Genomic DNA, 18,952 nt, shown 5'->3' on the forward strand with positions numbered 1-18,952 from the left:
TTCCAACCTTCCACCTCAGCACTCCCTTCATGACCTGTCCTACCAGCCGATCTCCCGTCCCATCTATCCGTTCCACCCTCCCCTCTGACCTATCACCTCCATCCCTACCCTCATTCACCTATTGTACTCTTTGCTACCTTGTCCCTACTCCCCCACACCCCCCACCATTTATCTCTCCACCCCGGAGGCTTTCTGCCTCTATTCCTGATGAAGGGCTTTTGCCCAAAACATTGATTTTCCTGCTCCTCGGATGCTGCCTGACCTGCTGTGCTTTTCAAGCACCACTCTGATCTAAACTCCATCACTTTTCAGCTGATTGAGAATACCTGATGGAGTAGTAGTTGGCTGGATTGGAGTTATCTTGTCTTTTGTGCATTGTACATACCTCGACAATTTTCCACATTGTTGGGTAGATGCCAATGTCTAGCTGTACTGGAGCAGCTTGACCTTGATTTGATTTGATTTATTGTAGTCACATGTACCTAAGTGCAGTGAAAAGTTTTGTTTTTCGAACAGTACAGACAGATCATAGCAAACAAGGACATGCAGATCATAGGGTATTTAGACAGAGTGAGGCCTACAAGGTTACAGCTGCACAGGAGATGCACAAAGCAAGATCAATGTTAGATTTCAAATTAGAGAGGTCCACTGAGAAGTCTAATAATAGCAGGAAAGAAGCTGTTCTTGACCCTGTTGGTGTGTGTGTTCAAGCTTCTGTATCTTCTGCCTGATGGAAGAGGTTGGAAGAGAGTATTACGAAGGTGGGAGGAGTTTTTGATGATGTTGGCAGCCTTTCCGTCTTTCCGCAACAATAAGCTGTGTAAATAGAGTCCATAGATGGGAGGTTAGCTTCCGCAATAGTCTGGGCTGTGTACAAACTTTCTATAGTTTCTTACAGCAGTTGCTGTACTAGGCCTTTATGCACCTGGTTAGAATGCTTTCAATGGTGCACCAGTAAAGGTTGGCGAGGGTCCTTATGGACATGCCAAATTTCCTATACCACCTGAGGAAGAAGAGGCGTTGTTGTGCCTTCATGTCCATTGCATCTATGTGGGAGGTCGGGGACAGATTGTTGGTTGTCATCACTCCTAGGAACTATGGGATGACAAGTTCTGGAGCAAATGTCTTTAGTAACATTGCCAGAATGTTGTCAGAGCCCACTTCATTTGCTGTATCTAATGCCTTCAGCTGTTTTTTGATATCATGTGGAATGAATGAAATTGGTTGAAGCCTGGCATTGAATGATGCCAGGGACCTTAGGATAAATCATCCAATTGACACTTCTGGCTAAAGATAAATGTAAATACTTCAGTCTTGTCTTTTGCACTGATGTGCTGAGATACCTCATCATTGAGGATGGGGATATTTATATAGTATCCACCTCCTGTTAGTTGTTTAATTGTCCACCACGATTTATGACTGGATGTGACGGGACTGCAAAGCTTAAATCTGATCTGTTGGTTGTGGGATCACTTAACTCTGTCTATTGTATGCTGCTTCTGGCAAGCAAGGACTCCTGGGTTATCGCTTCACTAAGTTCTCTCTTCATTTTTTTGCATATCGATGGTGCTGCTCCAACTGAGATATGGAGGGTTGGCCCAGAACTGAAACTAGGAGAAAGTGAGGACTGCAGATGCTGGAGATCAGAGTCGAGAGTGGGGTGCTGGAAAAGCACAGCAGGTCAGGCAGCATCCGAAGAGCAGGAGAATTGTGTTTCAGGCAAGAGACCTTCATCGTTCCTGAATCGTCGGTTCTCCTGCTCCTTGGTTGCTACCTGACCTGCTTTTCCAGTACCACACTCTCAACCCAGAACTGAGTCTGCAGAGTTTGATGCATCTATCTGAAAATGACAGGCTATCAATGTCATCACCAACTCAGAATATCCCAGGAAATTGTCTCTAGATTAGATTAGATTACAGTGTGGAAACAGGCCCTTCGGCCCAACAAGTCCACACCGACCCGCCGAAGCGAAACCCACCCATACCCCTACATTTACCCCTTACCTAACACTACGGGCAATTTAGTATGGCCAATTCACCTGACCCTGCACATCTTTGGACTGTGGGAGGAAACCGNNCCCGGGTCTCTGGCGCTGTGAGGCAGCAGTGCTAACCACTGTGCCACCGTGCCGCCCACAAAACCGTCTCCTATCCTAATGACCAGTATTGAAATTTGAAATGCAACAAAAATGTCTCCAGGCGTAAATCTAACTCTGGAATGTCACACCTGCAAATGTCAAAGAAGTTTCAAATGGAAAGATGCACTACAAACTGAACTTTAATCACCAGTGATCATCTCAGAGTGGAAACATAATGGTTAAAAATGATAGTAATGTTGGTATGAGGTATTTTGTGTTTTCCCCTGTCAAAAATGCACAGGGACGAGGGAAAAAGCTAACTTTAACCCTGGTTTGTGTGTCTTAGTGACCTGATGCCCTAATCTGTGAAGGTTATAGCTCTCACAAAAGCCATGACATACCCCTGCAATACATCTCAAGATAAGGAAAAAATACATTCTTACTTTGAATACTGCCAGCCACCATTGAAAAGAACCAGGACAAAAGAATTTCCATCAACCTTTAAAGTCAAGAGTCTCAAAACTGACTGTACTACAAACAATATCAAGGCAACTGGTAGCTATCCTGGGGTCCTCTTGTAACACAGTAGTAGTGTCCCTATCCCTAGACCGGGAGGCAAGTCCTAACTGCTTTAGAGCTTATGGCCACGATTTGATCCCACAGAAGAATTAGAGTGGGTAAATTGTCACGTTGAAACCAAAAACAAAACTGCTAAAGTCTGTTTTGAGTTTGCATTACCATAGTATACAGACGTCAGCAATCAACACTAACACATTCCTAGCAGAATTAGGGAATTTACTTTTGAGGAGTTGAAAGCTCTGTCCCTTAACAGTTCAAAGATTTAATGAGACACTTTCCTGAAGAAACTCTCCCTTAATCACACCCAACCAACTAGAAATGATAGATTTGGAGGGAATGATAGAAAACTGAGCATTGTAGGAGCAAGAGAAATGATGGGAGCCCTTCTCAAGACTGAAAGTGTGCTGTTAAGATGAAATATGATTCCAAAACATCTGTCTTTTAGCTGTCGAAAGGTGGGACACATCAGGGCACTTGGATGTATTAGGGTACCATATACCCCAAACTGAGAATGGGAGTCAGTCACAGAGCATAGCAGATCAGAGACTGCCTGGAGTTTTTTTTAAGTAAAATCCACGTAATATGGTCAAGCTTTTAATAGGCAGAGAAAACTGTTATTAATACTTAAATCTCATTGAACTGCCTCAGTGTAATCATTGTTCAAACATAACATCGGCCTTTTATATCACTCAATGGCAACAGATCACTCAGAACATTGCCAATTTCTTGTAAAACTATCCTCAGTAGGACTGCAGGAGTCCCACCTATATACATCAGATTTGATCAAAAATATACAGATGGCAGGCAATCTATAATCTTTACATAACCTCTGCAAAGTAGCATTAATAGCAAACCATTTTCACAGTGGAAAGTAGTGCTCAGTCTCAATGGACATTTTAATGGCAGCTGTGTATACGGTACCTATGTATCTTGATAAATTGTTCCAATGTTAAACACTGATAAAATATAAGAGCTACATTGATACTTCTTAATAAGTGGCTTAGTGTCGAGATTGTAGGAGCTCTCATGCATGGAATTTTTTTTTAGCTTGCAGCCTTTGGATAACACAAATGAGATCCCCCCTTTTGAAATGCCGATTAAGACCTAAATGCTGTTGTCAAAATATGAGACGCTGATGCCAACAGACTGAGTCAGCATCTCTCCACAGCTGCCTCTGGCTAAAAAGCAGAGAAATATTATCTGGGGAGAAATGGTACAAAAATATTTATAGTGTGTTTCTGAGCGTGTGCAGTTCAGCGTTACAAATTGGTTTGTCAGACCAGAGAATACAAGGGCAAGTGAACGGAGTAAAACTGAAGCTTGATAATGTCAGCAATAGGTTTATTGACCTGTGAATCTTAATGGATAAAATAATGAACAATCGTCTCGAGAGTTACATTCTGCTTCTCCTTTTATTTTAATACATACAGCGATGACTTCTGCAGCATGGTTTTGTCCCAGAGCAACCTGCTGTGACTGAAGCAGTAGCAATATGTTCAGTGTGGAGGACCTCCTGATTTCTCATGGCTATCAACCCCCAAAGAAAAGTTCAAAAGACAAACCCCTGCCTTCCGATGAGAACACCTACACCAGCTGCCGTTGCGAAGGGAGAGAGAACAAGCCTAGCCATGGAACAGTGAATGGATATGAGACCGACACTGGGGCCTATTCTGCCAGCAGGCACACACGCAGTCTGGAGGGCTCCTACAGTGACAGCGAGGGCAGGGACAGGAGTGCAAGAAGACAGGCTGGTGTCAGCTGCTGTGCTGATGTGCAGCGTTTGCCCACGTCTGCCACAAGGGAAGCATGGTGAGTTAACGAGCTGTTGCAAAATGAAACAAAAAAGCCTTTACAGCAGATATCAGAATGGTGTGATGTAATGTGCTGATGCTCTCCTATACAGTAATGAAGAATGCTTGAACAACTGGGTTCATTGCATATGTGGTCACCTGTACTAGATTGAACGCCATTAGAATTAAGTGGAATTTACCTTTGTTTCATAAATTCTCTGAAAGCTGTTCAATGGTTTCCAGTGCTGTTCTCTTCTTAATTTAAGTTGGATTTATTTTGAAGTTGTGAAATATTTTACAGGGATGTTTACTGCTTGTTGCTTAGGGGAAGCATTACAAATGACTTAACATCAATAGCAATTGCAATTACAGAAACAAAGTGCTGGGCTCTTTATGAAATGGTGTTTGTGGTAGTTCGACTGTCCATACTGCCTAAAGAAAACTATTACAATGTAAAAAGCAATTTGGTGACCATCACTTAAATCATTGTCACAAATTGTATTGGATTGTGAGTACCATTGCAAGTTTATACTTTTTAATTGCTATACTAGTGGCCTCCAATTTACGAATGTCCGGTTTACTATTGCTCATACTAAGGAATGTGATCCCATGCAGGGGTTTAATTTTAAAGATCCAATATATGAACCGTTTCCTGTACTTATGAGTGGCTACATCATATTGTCCTGCGTGCTATTCCAACTTGTGCACAAATCAACTTGCGAATGGATGCAAGGGCACAACCCATAGAATCAAAAATATCATGATATTGGAAAAATGTTTCCAATCAGGTTAACTGCTCTCATGTTTTCATGGGTAAGTACACCATGTAAAGCTTGCTAGATCATTCAGATCTATAGGACTAGTGTATGATCTCTGCAGGCAGACCATTTGGGGCCCACCAGGGTCTGGAACAGAGATGGATAGGACATAAAATGATCAGCGTTTGCCATCATGCTGGTTTCCCAAAACCATTCCCAACACCAAACAACTTAGGAGCATGGGTTTTGGGAGCTTGTATTCCTGCAACCTCCCTGTTCTTTATAAAGACACTGACAGGAAGTAACTGGGCATTTCCAGTTCTCTGAAATGACAGAGTGTAGTCTAACTGCCTGAAGGACAGGGCCAGCAACAAACCATTGGTGGGGGGAGCAGTACTCACAGCCGATCTATCGGCCTTCAATACCTGATAACTAATAACTAAATAATACTTTGACCCATAAGTAATTCAGAGTCACAGTGGGATTGGTAAATGGCCGAAAAGGTCAGGCTGGGCCTTTCTCTGGCAATGAGCCTGTTTAGAGAGGTATATAGCCCGGGCTGTTCTCATTCTAAATATAATGCTATGGGAGGCACAGGCCATCTTTTCCTTTCTGAGGCAAGTAGTTCAAGTTGACAAATATCCAGATTCCCCGGACACAGCTCAGGAAAACGTACCTCGATCAGTATACTTTTAGCTTGTAGAGGGGTGTGGCTGGAGGAGGAGCAGGGGCATGATAAAGTCTGCATTTGATCCTGGAAGTAAAGGGAAGTTGGTAAAAGATGGTGGGCGAGTGTTGAGGCAAACTAGTTAAAATGCACACCTCAGTTCTCTAGGGCTTTGTCCCAGCTATTTTACAACCTTTGAGGTCCCTTGGTGCTCATCCGTCACACTGTTCACTCACATCATACAGCCCTTCATATACTCCCAGTGTCACATCCACACCAATGCATGCACCCCATGGACCCCACACTCTCCCCTCATCCCTCATGCCTGTTGCTCACCCACCTCTAGTGCCTGTCACACGCTCCAAGCCACATCCATAGTCTCGCATTCAGTATTCACCATGGGCAAAGTTCAGACATTATGTGAAAACAAAACAAAACTTCCAAAAAATCTAATATATCTCTTAATTATGCAATCATAACAGTGACAAAGCTTCCATTTATAAATTCAAAACTCTATTCAGACACCATATCAAAGACAATCGTAGAATTGCCTCTTTACACTGTCAACAATGAATGCAGACTCCTCCTAAGATAAGTGTAGCCTTTGAAACTTAGTCAATTATCCAAATTGACATAAAAATAATCATTGGAAAATGTAGACAAAAATGCCCTATTGAAACTGAGCAAATATTTTATTCTAATCTACACCAGATGTACTGTCAATCAAAGCAGTCAATGGAGGTTTTCTTAAACTGTCACTGACAGCGGGAGCCTTTTTATTTCTTTAAATTATGGGTATCAAAAAAGTAGTGATCTTGGAAACATAACAGACTGCTATCGGCTCTTCAAGAGAATTTACATGTACTCTGTCAATTCTTGACACCCATGCTATGAATTAAGGCTTTTTGCTTGAGCGCAAGTAGGGTCCATTTTAATTCATTATAAAGTGCACATGACTCTGCTGAGTTCAGTTCCCTTTGTGTGAGATATTACCCCACTCCACCATGTAAAGACAGCTAGATCTGTCTAAAATGGAAGGAGAGACAGTGGGAAAAGGCAGAGTTTCTGCCTCCAGGTCTCACCATTGTTTTTAAACCTTCCTCCATGATAATCCACCTATTAAGTTGACATAAAATTAACTCTACTAAGTAATGCAAATTTCTAAGCTGTTGTAGGCTTTCCACATCCCCACTGATGTCTGGGTTCAAACTTGCAAAGTTAGTTATTTGCAGTAATGGCAATAAAAAGGACAAGAACAATCTTTTGCATCTTGTTTCATTTCCAATATGTTTTCTGTTTTCATAATGTCCCCGCCCCATGTAAGATGTTAATCAATGACTGAAAGGGCAGGCAACCAAATTGCTAAAGGCCTGAACTAATGCAGCTCTTGATCCAACTATTACATATGGGAGAGTGGCTGAGGATGATACATCCTCTGCATTTATAATTTTTTCTGCCCTCTCTCTCAACGTAGAAAGTGACTTGCTGAAACCATCTGTGATGATACACAGTGCTGCCAGAGCAAATAACTCTCCGATATTGATTTCATAAGCTATGCCAATTACCCGTATGTCTTACCTACTCTGCTGATACACAACCTGGCTCACTTTAAAACTAAACAGTAGATGTAGGAATTTGTACTGAGCAAAAAAAATGTTGAATGTTTTCAGCAGGAAAGTTTCACATTTGACTTCACATTCCAGGAGATACTCCTGGCAGAGTGCGTGCTGAAAACATTTGACCATGCCAGTGCTGATACGCTGTCTTCCAGTGTTGGAATAGGGTAGTGAATCCTTACCTTGATTAAGATCTTCCTGCAAGTTCTTAATTGTCTATTTAGGTTCTCTCTCAACACAGTGGAATTTATCCAGCTCTATTGTTTCAGGGATCACCTTTTCTTTAATTTTTTCGTGGTCTTGTTTTAGTTTTATTAGTAATTTACATGGGAGAGGAATCATTGGTTTCTTTGCTGGATCGTGAGTGTTGTGATATTCAAAATTGTCAAAGTAAGCAGCCCTATCAAAGTACTCTGGGTACAATTGTACCAGATAAGACCAATTTTTTTTCCTAACTGCTATCAGTTTTGAAGAAGAGTCACTGGACTCGAAACATTAACTCTGCTTTCTTCCTATAGGTGCTGCCAGACCCGTTGAGTTTTACCAACAATTTCTGCTTTTGTATTAGATCTTTGTTGTTTCTGATAGGAGGCACCTTTTAAGAAGTGTATTGCCTTCAACCTTCAGTGTCATCCCCTTCTCCTTATGGTTTACAGAGGTCAGTTGGAGCTTCTCACAAAGCTCAGTCCCATGATTATCGGACCATCCCACATTTCACATAATTTTTTCTTTCTGTTTCTCTGGCACTGATTAAGTTTGATGTCTCTCTTAATTTAATTCAAACTTAAATCCAATTAAATTGCTTTAGACTTACATGCAGGCACCTGCTGCCATCATTTGATGTATTCTGTTGCCTAGAATCTCAAAGTAATCACACTACTGCACTCAAAATGCTCAATGAATATATTTCTTACAGACTCCATATGGGCTGATGGATTGATGCATTGTTCCTCAGCCCCGACTGTAGTGTGCAGTAAATATGGCCCTGTGGAGAAAGATTCTGATAACAATTAGTTCCAGCTTTCTTTTACATTAGTATAATGGTGATATGACAATGGTGATACAATTATTGCAAAACAAAGTAAGTTATCTGGCATTAGAATACAGGGGGTCCCTGATTTACAGACATCCAAGTTATGAGTACTTATACTTGCGAATGCAATCTCGTCCAGGGCTGTAATTTTAAAAATCCAACATATGGACATTTCCTGTACTTACAAACTTTAGATTATTCAGCATTGTGTTCCGACTTGGTGCAAATCGGGGAAGTTTTGTAGAGGAATAAGACGGTATTATTTTCTGGGTCTGTAGATTGTGAAGAAGCAAAAATGGCCTTTAGTAGAATGATATGTGCTTCTTGTCAGATGTGGGAGTTTAAAGAGAGATTAAAGATTACTGCGGATTATATCTGCAATAAATGCTGTTGGTTGTGAATCTTATCAGATCAAATGGATCGGTTGGAGAGACAGTTGGAAGCAATGAGGAATTTGCAACAGCAACAGAATGTGATGGATGGCAGTTATAGGAAGGGGAGAATGTCTCAGATACAGTCACATAGATGGGTTAACTCCAGGAAAGGTAAGAGAGGTAGGCAGCTAGTGCAGGTGCCTTCTGTGGCTATCCCCATTTCAAACCAGTATGCTGTTTTGGAAAATGTAGGGGATGATTGATTTTCAGGGAAATGTAGCACGAACAGCCCCGTTTCTGGCATTGAGACTGGCTCTAATGCAACGAGGGGTACGTCGGGTTCCAAGAGATTAAGTGTGTTAGAGGACTCTCCAGTCCAAAGTACAGACAGACATTTCTGTGGCCAGCAGCGAAAAAGCAGAATGGTGTGTTGTTTCCCTGGTGCCAGGATCAAGGATGTCTCAGAGAGGGTGCAGAATGTTCTCACGGGGGAGAGGGGCCAGCAAGAGATCATTGTCCACAATGGAATCAATGACGTAGGAAGGGAAAAGCTTGAGATTCTGAAGGGAGATTACAGAGAGTTAGGCAGAAATTTAAAAAGGAGGTCCTCGAGAGTAGTAATATCTGTTTTACTCCCAGTGCTACCAGCTGGTGAGGGCAGGAATAGGAGGATAGAGCAGATGAATGCATGGCTGAGGAGCTGGTGTATGGAAGAAGGATTCACATTTTTGGAACATTGGAATCTCTTTTGGGGTAGAAGTGACCTGTACAAGAAGGACGGATTGCACCTAAATTGAAAGGGGACTAATATACTGGCAGGGAAATTTGCTAGAGTTGCTCAGAAGGATTTAAACCAGTAAGGTGGGGGCTGGGACCCAGGGAGAAAGTGAGGAAAGAGATGAATCTGAGACTGGTACAGTTGAGAACAGAAGCGAGTCAAACAGTCAGGGCAGGCAGGGACAAGGTAGGACTAAGTTATTTGGGTGGAACTCAGAAATAAGAAAGGGATGATCACCTTAATGGGATTGTATTATAGACCCCTTAATAGTCAGAGGGAAATTGCAAAACAAATTTGTAAAGAGATCTCAGCTATCTGTAAGAATAATAGGGTGGTTATGGTAGGGGATTTTAACCTTCCAAACATAGACTGGAACTGCCATAGTGTTAAGGGTTTAGATGGAGAGGAATTTGTTAAGTGTGTACAAGAAAATCTTTTGATTCAGTATGTGGATGTACCTACTAGAGAAGGTGCAAAACTTGACCTACTCTTGGGAAATAAGTCAGGGCAGGTGACTGAGGTGTCAATGGGGGAGCACTTTGGGGCCAGCGACCATAATTCAATTAGATTTAAAATAGTGATGCAAAAAGGATAGACCAGATCTAAAAGTTGAAGTTCTAAATTGGAGAAAGGCCAATTTTGACGGTATTAGGCAAGAACTTTCAAAAACTGATTGGGGGCAGATGTTCGCAGGTAAAGGGACGGCTGGAAAATGGGAAGCCTTCAGAAATGAGATAACGAGAGTCCAGAGAAAGTATATTCCTGTTAGGGTGAAAGGAAAGGCTGGTAGGTAGGGAATGCTGGATGACTAAAGAAATTGAGGGTTTGGTTAAGAAAAAGAAGGAAGCATATGTCAGGTATAGACAGGATAGATCAAGTCAATCCTTAGAAGAATATAAAGGCAGTAGGAGTATACTTAAGAGGGAAATCAGGAGGGCAGAAAGGGGACATGAAATAGCTTTGGCAAATAGAATTAAGGATAATCCAAAGGTTTTTACAAATACATTAAGGACAAAAGGGTAACTAGAGAGAGAATAGAGCCCCTCAAAGATCAGCAAGGTGGCCTTTGTGTGGAGCCGCAGAAAATAGGGGAGATACTAAATGAGTATTTTGCATCAGTATTTACTGTGGAAAAGGATATGGAAGGCATAGAAAGTAGCAAAATAGATGGTGACACCTTGCAAGATGTCCATATTACAGAGGAGGAAGTGCTGGACGTCTTGAAATGCATAAAGGTGGATAAATCCCCTGGTGTACCCAAGAACTCTGTGGGAAGCTAGGGAAGTGATTGCTGGGCCTCTTGCTGAGATATTTGCATCATCAATAGTCACAGGTGAGGTACCAGAAGATTGGAGGTTGGCTAATGTGGTGCCACTCTTTAAGAAGGGTGTTAAGGACAAGCCAGGGAACTATAGACCGATGACCCTGAAATCGCTGGTGAGCAAGTTGTTGGAGGGAATCCTGAGGGACAGGATGTACATGTATTTGGAAAGGCAAGGACTGATTAGAGATAGCAGCCTGGATTTATGCGTGGGAAATCATGTCTCACAAACTTGATTGAGGTTTTTGAAGAAATATCAAAGAGGATTGATGAGGGCAGAATGGTAGATGTGATCTATGTGGAATTCAGTAAGGCGTTCGACAAGGTTCCCCATGGGAGACTGGTGAGCAAGGTTAGATCTCATGGAATACAGAGAGAACTCACCATTTGGATACAGAACTGGCTCAAAGATAGAAGACAGAGGGTGGTGGTGGAGGGTTGCTTTTCAGACTGGAGGCCTGTGACCAGTGGAGTGCCACAAGGATCGGTGCTGGGTCCACTACTTTATGTCATTTATATAAATGATTTGGATGTGAGCATAAAAGGTATAGTTCATAAGTTTGCAGATGACACCAAAATTGAAGGTGTAGTGGACAGCGAAGAAGGTTAGATTACAACAGGATCTTGATCAGATGGGCCAGTGGGCCGAGAAGTGGCAGATGGAGTTTATTTCAGATAAATGCAAGGAGCTGCATTTTGGGAAAGAAAACCTTAGCAGGATTTATACACTTAATGATAAGATCCTGGAGAGTGTTACTGAACAAAGAGACCTTGGAGTGCAAGTTCGTAGCTCCTTGAAAGTGGAGTCACAGGTAGGTAGAATAGTAAAGAAGGCGTTTGATATGCTTTCCTTTATTGGTTAGAGTATTGCATATAGGAGCTGGAGGTCATGTTGCGGCTTTACAGGAGATTGGTTAGGCCACTGTTGGAATATTGTGTGCAATTCTGGTCTCCTTCCTATCAGAAAGATGTTGTGAAACTTGAAAGGGTTCAGAAAAGATTTACAAGGATGTTACCAGGGTTGGAGGATTTGAGCTATAGGGAGAGGCTCAACATGCTCGGGCTGTTTTCCTTATAAAGGTTTACAAAATTATGAGGGGCATGGATAGGATAAATAGACCAAGTCTTTTCCTTGGGGTCAGGGAGTCCAGAACTAGAGGGCATAGGTTTAGGATGAGAGTGGAAAATATAAAAGGGACCTAAGGGGCAACCTTTTCACGCAGAGGGTTGTACGTGTATGGAATGAGCTGCCAGAGGACGTGGTGGAGGCTGGTGTAATTGCAACATTTAAAAGGCATTTGGATGGGTATATGAATAGGAACAGTTTGGAGAGATATGGGCTGGGTGCTGGCTGGTGGAACTAGATTGGGTTGGGATATCTGGTCAGCATGGATGGGTTGGATAGAAGGGTCTGTTTCCATGCTGTACATCTCTATGACTCTCTGACTCAAGAACAACTCCAGAACAGCAGCCAACATACTTGTAATAGGTATGTATTAAGGTATAGTCCTGGGCGACTAATTCAAGAGAGGAGCTCAGCCCACTGAGTTTATTCAGCAATTTCAGTTTTTGCATGTTTCACATCTCCAGCATCCACAGTTCTTTGTTTTATCTTAATTCAAGAGAGAGTTACCAATATTTTTCTAAAGCACAGGCATTCAAATTCTTCTGGTTTAAGAATGTAAGCAGCTCCCTTAGATTGAATGAGAAAAGATAATTAGTCCCAGTATCTTGGTTTAATGTTTTCCAATAAGATTTCTCAGTACTTAATTCAAGCATGGAATACCTTCATGTTTACGTGAACTGTCACTTGTGTGTGGGGTTCACAGGCATTTCCAGCACTTGTAAGATTTTTGTTTCTAGATTGGTTTTTACTTTATTGTTACTTGTAAAGTACAGCTAATTGGTAGACCATGCATAAAACTAATCCAATGAAGAATAAATAGCAACCAGTACTTTGAATCTTATCCTATCATTCGATAAAAATTGAATTGCAAATTCAAGGCACTGTTATCAAGTAGATAGGGAGATCTCCATATCTTGATATAGCCTTAAATGTCTAACAAATACTAAGAGCTGAGGTTGATAAGCCATCAATATCCTGTCATAATGGTATCCTGTAAATGTAACAAGACAATAGTTATCACTTTCTCCATTCAGAGTGTGAACATTGATGGACTTTGACTGAAATTTAAATATTGCAATATTGTACAGAAAAGCAACTATCCAACCACATCATTGTATTATAACGTTATTCATTGTACGTTACAAGTATATGATCCTAGAGTTACCAATAAAACTGATTAGATAATATGTTAGCTTACAGTTATAGGACCATGTACCTATTACAGAAAGCCACCAACATTATCCAACATAGATTTACCAGGATGATGCCACAGATGGAAAACTACAGTTATTTCGAGAGACTTAAGATACTGAGACTGTCTTCACCAGAAGCTGGGATTCTTAAAGGTAAATGGCAAAATGTCATTTGTCCTGTTTGGGCTGTTGGTAATGAAGCTGGTGATAACATTAGAATTAAAATTGTAAGAAAGTCTTATGGAAATTTATTTATATAGTGGATTCTTGGAATACAGAATAATTTGTTACAAGGAATTACTGTGATCAGAACCATTGTTGATTTGAAAGGAAAATTAATAATCAAAACATGGTGGATGTACCTATACCAAATGGACTGCAGCAGTTCAAAGAGGCAGCTTATCACCATTTTCTCAAAGGTAGCTGGGGATGGGCAATAAATGCTGGCCCAGTCAGAAATATCCACCTCCCCTGTGTGAATACGTACTTCCTCAGGAGGCTAAGGAAATTCGGCATGTCTATGAAGACTTATACCAATTTTTATAGATGCACCAAAGAAAGCATTTTATCCAAATGCATCATGTCTTAGTATGGCAACTGCTCTGCCCAGGGCTGTAAGCAATTACAGAGAGTGATGAACACAGCCCAGTCCATCATGAGCACAGCCCAGTCTATCACACAAGCCAGCTTTCCATCCATTCAATCCATCTATACTTCTCACTGCCTTAGGAAGGCAGCCAACATCATCAAATACCCCTCCGACCCCGATTATAATCTCTTCCAACCTCTTCCATTGGGCAGAAGATACAAAAGCTCAAACACAGGTACCAACAGATTCAAGAACAGCTTCTTCCGTGCTGTTGTTAGACTTCGAAATGGACCCGGAGGAGAAAGTGAGGGCTGCAGATGCTGGAGATCAGAGCTGACAATGTGTTGCTGGAAAAGCGCAGCAGGTCAGGCAGCATTCAAGGAACAGGAGAATCGACATTTCGGGCATAATCCCTTCTTCAGGAATGTTTCGGGCTTATGCCCGAAACGTCGATTCTCCTGTTCCTTGGATGCTGCCTGACCTGCTGCGCTTTTCCAGCAACACATTTTCAGTTCGAAATGGACCTCTCAAATTTTAAATTTAATGTTGATCTTGCTCTTTGTTTCCTTTCTCTGCAGCTTTAACATTGGATTCTTTGCTCTGTTCTACTACCCTAATGCATTTTGAATGGTATGATCTGCCTATACTACATGCAAAACAAAACGTCTCACTGTATCTAGGTACACATGACAATAATAAATAAAATCAAGTCAAAAATAAGAGGAAGATTCAAGAATATGGAGAGAAAACCAGATGGTGGGAATAATTTTGAATAAAGAGCTAACACAAAAGGCTGAATGGCCCACTTCTAAAATGTTAACATCAATGGTTCTGTAGTTTTATGAACTTCTCAACATCTGATTATAAATAGCATTTTCGAACTATGGAAAAGATACAGATATTGATAATAGAATCAATAAATATTTATTGTAAAAAGGGATTTGAGCTATTGAGATTAATTCCCATGAACACAGGAGAACAGATTGAAACAATGAAATATTTTGAGAAGGTAATTAATAATTGATGAATGAATAACAAGGGACATAAATACAAGATCATTAAAACAAAGTGAAGGAAAACTAGAGAAATATTTTTTCCACGTGCAATATTTTCTTACAAGTGACTATTGGGGCAAAAATTAAGCCAACACTTCAACACTAATTGTGTAATATTCAAAAAGGAAAAATATAAAAGCATATAAAAAAAACAGAGCTTTTGGCTGTTGTGATGCAGTGGTAGTGTCCATATCTCTGAGCCAGGAGGTCTGGGTTCAAGTCTCACCTGCTACAAAGGTGAGAAATAACACTTCCCTGCAGATTGATTAGAAAGTATCTCCAAGAAAAGGGAAAGGAAATAAAATTGAAGATGACTGCACCAGTTGAACTGAGCACCGGTACAGATGCAGTAAGGCTGAATTGGCAAGCAGTGTGCTGAAATTGCTATTATTCTGCACATTCGATCTAACCCCCATGCAGCAGAGACAAGGATGTTATTAATGGTCAATAGGCTCTGGTTGTGAAGCTCCTTGGATGCTGCCTGACTGCTGTGCTCTTCCAGCACCACTAATCCAGAATCTGGTTGTCCTGGTGTTTGAAACCCAGTTAGGTCTCATGTCTGCAGTTGCTTTGTGTTTGACTTCTATTGGTCTAGTGGCAAGAGGGATTGTCCAACTAAATTGTAGTAATAGGATGGTTTTGCTCACAATTCAGGTACTAGAGAAGTTGGGCTATTTAATTCTCAGTCTTAAACACTGGCAAGACTGTTAATTCTTCAATATCCTCTGACAATCTAGAAATGTTAGACAGGGCACTTAGAAACTATTTCATCTCGGGAGTGAAGTCCAGACAACTGAGCATGACTGTAATTTTTGAACAAGGTCATTCATGGTGTTATTAGAAACATAGAAAATGTATGGCACAGAAGGTGGCTCTTCAGTCACAATGTCTATGGATGCTACAAAATAATTATCAAGTTCCCTTTCTTGATTTTGCTGCTTAGCCTCATAAATTACAGCGGTTCAAGAGCATGTATGTGATCAGGGTTCTTGCCTGGGGATATTGTTAATCGGATAGGATTAGATTAGATTCCCTACAGTATGGAAACAGGCCCTTCGGCCCAACAAGTCCACACCAACATTTCGAAGAGTAACTCACTCAGACCCAATTCCCCTACACTATATTTACCCCTGACCAGTGCACTTAACACTACAGGCTATTTAACATGGCCAATTCACCTGACCTGCACATCTTTGGATTGTGGGAGGAAACCGGAGCATCCAGAGGAAACCCATGCAGATACGGGGAGAATGTGCAAACTCCACACAGACAGTCACCCGAAGCAGCAGTGCTAACCACTGAGCCACCGTGCCGCCCCAATTGCTATGATATTGTTATCGAACAAGTGGAACTTGAACCCAGACCTCCTGGTTAAGGGATAGGGACACTATTACTGCACCAAAGACCCTTGGGATGTTGCCATCTTCAGCTACTTCATGAATGACCTTCCCTTTATCATTAGTCAGAACTGGGAATGATCGCTGATGATTGCACAATGTTTAGCACTAGCCTTAGATACTGAAGCTACGTATGGACATTCCATGTCCATACGTAGCAAGAATTGGACAACATCCAAGTTGAAGCTGATCAGTGAAAAGTAAAATCCACACCACACAAGTGCCAGATAACGACCATCGCCAGCAAGAGATAGCCTAACCATCACTTGTTAATATGCAATGGCGTCACCATCTCTGCATTCCCCCACAATCAACATTCTGGAGGTTGCCATTGTCTAGAAACTGAATTGGATTTGCCATATAAATACTGTGGTTAATACAGCACGTCAGAAGCTAGGAAGTCTGCAATCTACAAGACACAAGTCAGGAGTATGATGGAATACTCCAGACTTGCCTGGATGAGTTCAGCTCCAACAATACTTAAGAAACTACACTTCATCCAGGACAAAGCAGCCCACTTCATTGTGACCTAATTTGCCACGTGCAACATTCACTGCCCTCGCCACTGATCCATAGTGTGTACTATCCACTAGCTCCAATGCAGCAACTCACCCAGGCTCCTTCAACAGCACTTTCCAACCCCTCTAGCAGTAAGAAGGACAAGGGAAGCAGATGCATGGGAACACCACCATATGCAAATCCATATTTTCAACTTGAACTCGAGCTTCACACCATCCTAACTTGGGAATACATGACTGTTACTTCACTGTTAGAGAGTCAAAATCCTGGAACTCCTTTCCAAACAGCATGTGTTTCTACTGAAACCAAATGAACTGCAGTGTTTCAAGAAGACAGTTCAACACCACCTCTTCATGTCATTGAGGAATGGCCAATAGCTGCCACATTGACAGCCACACCCACATCCATGGATAACTTATTTTTTAACAGACCCTTAAGTGAGTTCTAAGCTCAACCACACTCTGGGCAAAACAATTTGTCAACCCCTCTTTCATTCTTCTCTCAACTCTATGCCCCTTAGCTACTGAGATATTTGATAATGGAAATAAGGTCTTTCCAATCCACCTTTTCCAGTGCTCTCATAACCATTTAAGCGCCTCAATTATAGCTCATTCACCTTCCTCTGTTACAAAAGAAAAAAATCTTATTCCTATCCAAAATAGAAACAGAAAGTAAAATGAAGAACTTTGAATGAAAAAATCTGAAAATGAAAACAGAAACTCAAGTTTGGTAGTATCTGTGGAGAGAGAAACAGAGTTAGCATTTCTGCGGAAGGGTCACTTGATCTGAAATGTTGGCTGTTTTCTCTCTATAAATGCTGCCAGACATGCTGAATTTCTCCAGTGTTTTTGTTTCAGAAATAGAAAATGGACTAGATTGTACAGCTCCCCAGTGCTGGTTTTGCTGGGAAGAGTTGGGGGAGTTGGTAATGTTTTATGCCATTTCACTGTCCACCTGAACAATCCATTGATGTTGGAAATGGTTGTGTAGTGGGAATATTACTTTCAAACTACTAATCCTGAGGCCTGGACTAATGCTCCAGAGACATAAATTCAAATCTTACCAGGACAACAAGAGGAATTTCAATTAAATTAATTGGGCGGCACGGAGGCTCAGTGGTTAGCACTGCTGCTTCACGGTCTCAGGTTCGATTCCAGCCTCGGGCAACTGTCTGTGTGGAGTTTGCACATCCTCCCCATGTCTGCGTGGGTTTCCTCTGGGTGCTCCGGTTTCTTCCCACAGTCCAAAGATGTGCAAGTCAGGTGAATTGGCCGTAGTGTTAGGTGCATTAGTCAGAGGGAAATGGGACTGGGTGGGTTACTCTTCCGAGGGTTGGTGTGGACTTGTTGGAGCGAAGGGCCTGTTTCAGCATTGTAGGGAATTTAATCTGATGTGAATTACTGGTCATCATTAACAATATTGAAATTATAAAATTAAACACACACTTGAATCACTAATGTCTTTCAGGAAGTTCCCTTCTTAATATAATAGAACCAAAGCTTTTTATAATTGAGATCCAATCCATGAAAACTATATCCAATACTTTTTGCTTTCGCCTTAAAAGCATTCAGTCAAGTTAGACAGCCAGAAACTTGGCAAACGTGAGGACTGCAGATCTGGAGATCAGACGCTAGATTAGAGTAGTGCTGGAAAAGCACAGCAGGCCAGGCAGCATCCGAGGAGCAGGAAAATTGTTGACTGTGCCTCATTCATTGATGCCTTTTTGAATGACAATTTCTACTATCCATGAGACTTTTTTTCAATTGACCAAGGAAGCACTTCTTCACACAAATCTGGCAAACTCTCCCCAGAAACCCCAAGACTAGGTTAGTGTAAAACTTTGAAACAGCGAGTGATAAATGTTTGTCAGGTAAAGGTATTAAGTGAGCCACGTCTTGCATGATCTCACTTCCCAAATGGCTAAATGATCTGCTCCTGTTCCCATTTGTTGTATTGTTTATATGGGTCTTTGGCATCTATCACCATTCTTAATTTTTTAGACACAAATACATCTAGGCCACCATAAATGGAAAGGGACTCAGATTCATCTATTATATGCAGTTTGTTTCTTTCAATCCTG

The 18,952-nt window shown here is 41.4% G+C and overlaps 1 protein-coding gene across 7 annotated transcripts in view; it reads left to right on the forward strand.

Annotated features, from left to right (window-relative positions):
- jcada (junctional cadherin 5 associated a) overlaps positions 1-18,952 on the forward strand; it is a 233,742-nt gene that overhangs the window by 151,292 nt on the left and 63,498 nt on the right. For all 7 annotated transcript variants that reach the window (XM_043690569.1, XM_043690567.1, XM_043690574.1 and 4 more), the window contains one exon: positions 4,087-4,465. In XM_043690569.1, coding sequence (XP_043546504.1) covers positions 4,149-4,465 — 317 coding nt within the window. In that variant the 5' untranslated portion in view covers positions 4,087-4,148. The remainder of the gene's footprint in view (positions 1-4,086; positions 4,466-18,952) is intronic.

Source organism: Chiloscyllium plagiosum, chromosome 5 (genome assembly GCF_004010195.1).
Source record: "Chiloscyllium plagiosum isolate BGI_BamShark_2017 chromosome 5, ASM401019v2, whole genome shotgun sequence".
Lineage (NCBI taxonomy): Eukaryota > Metazoa > Chordata > Chondrichthyes > Orectolobiformes > Hemiscylliidae > Chiloscyllium > Chiloscyllium plagiosum.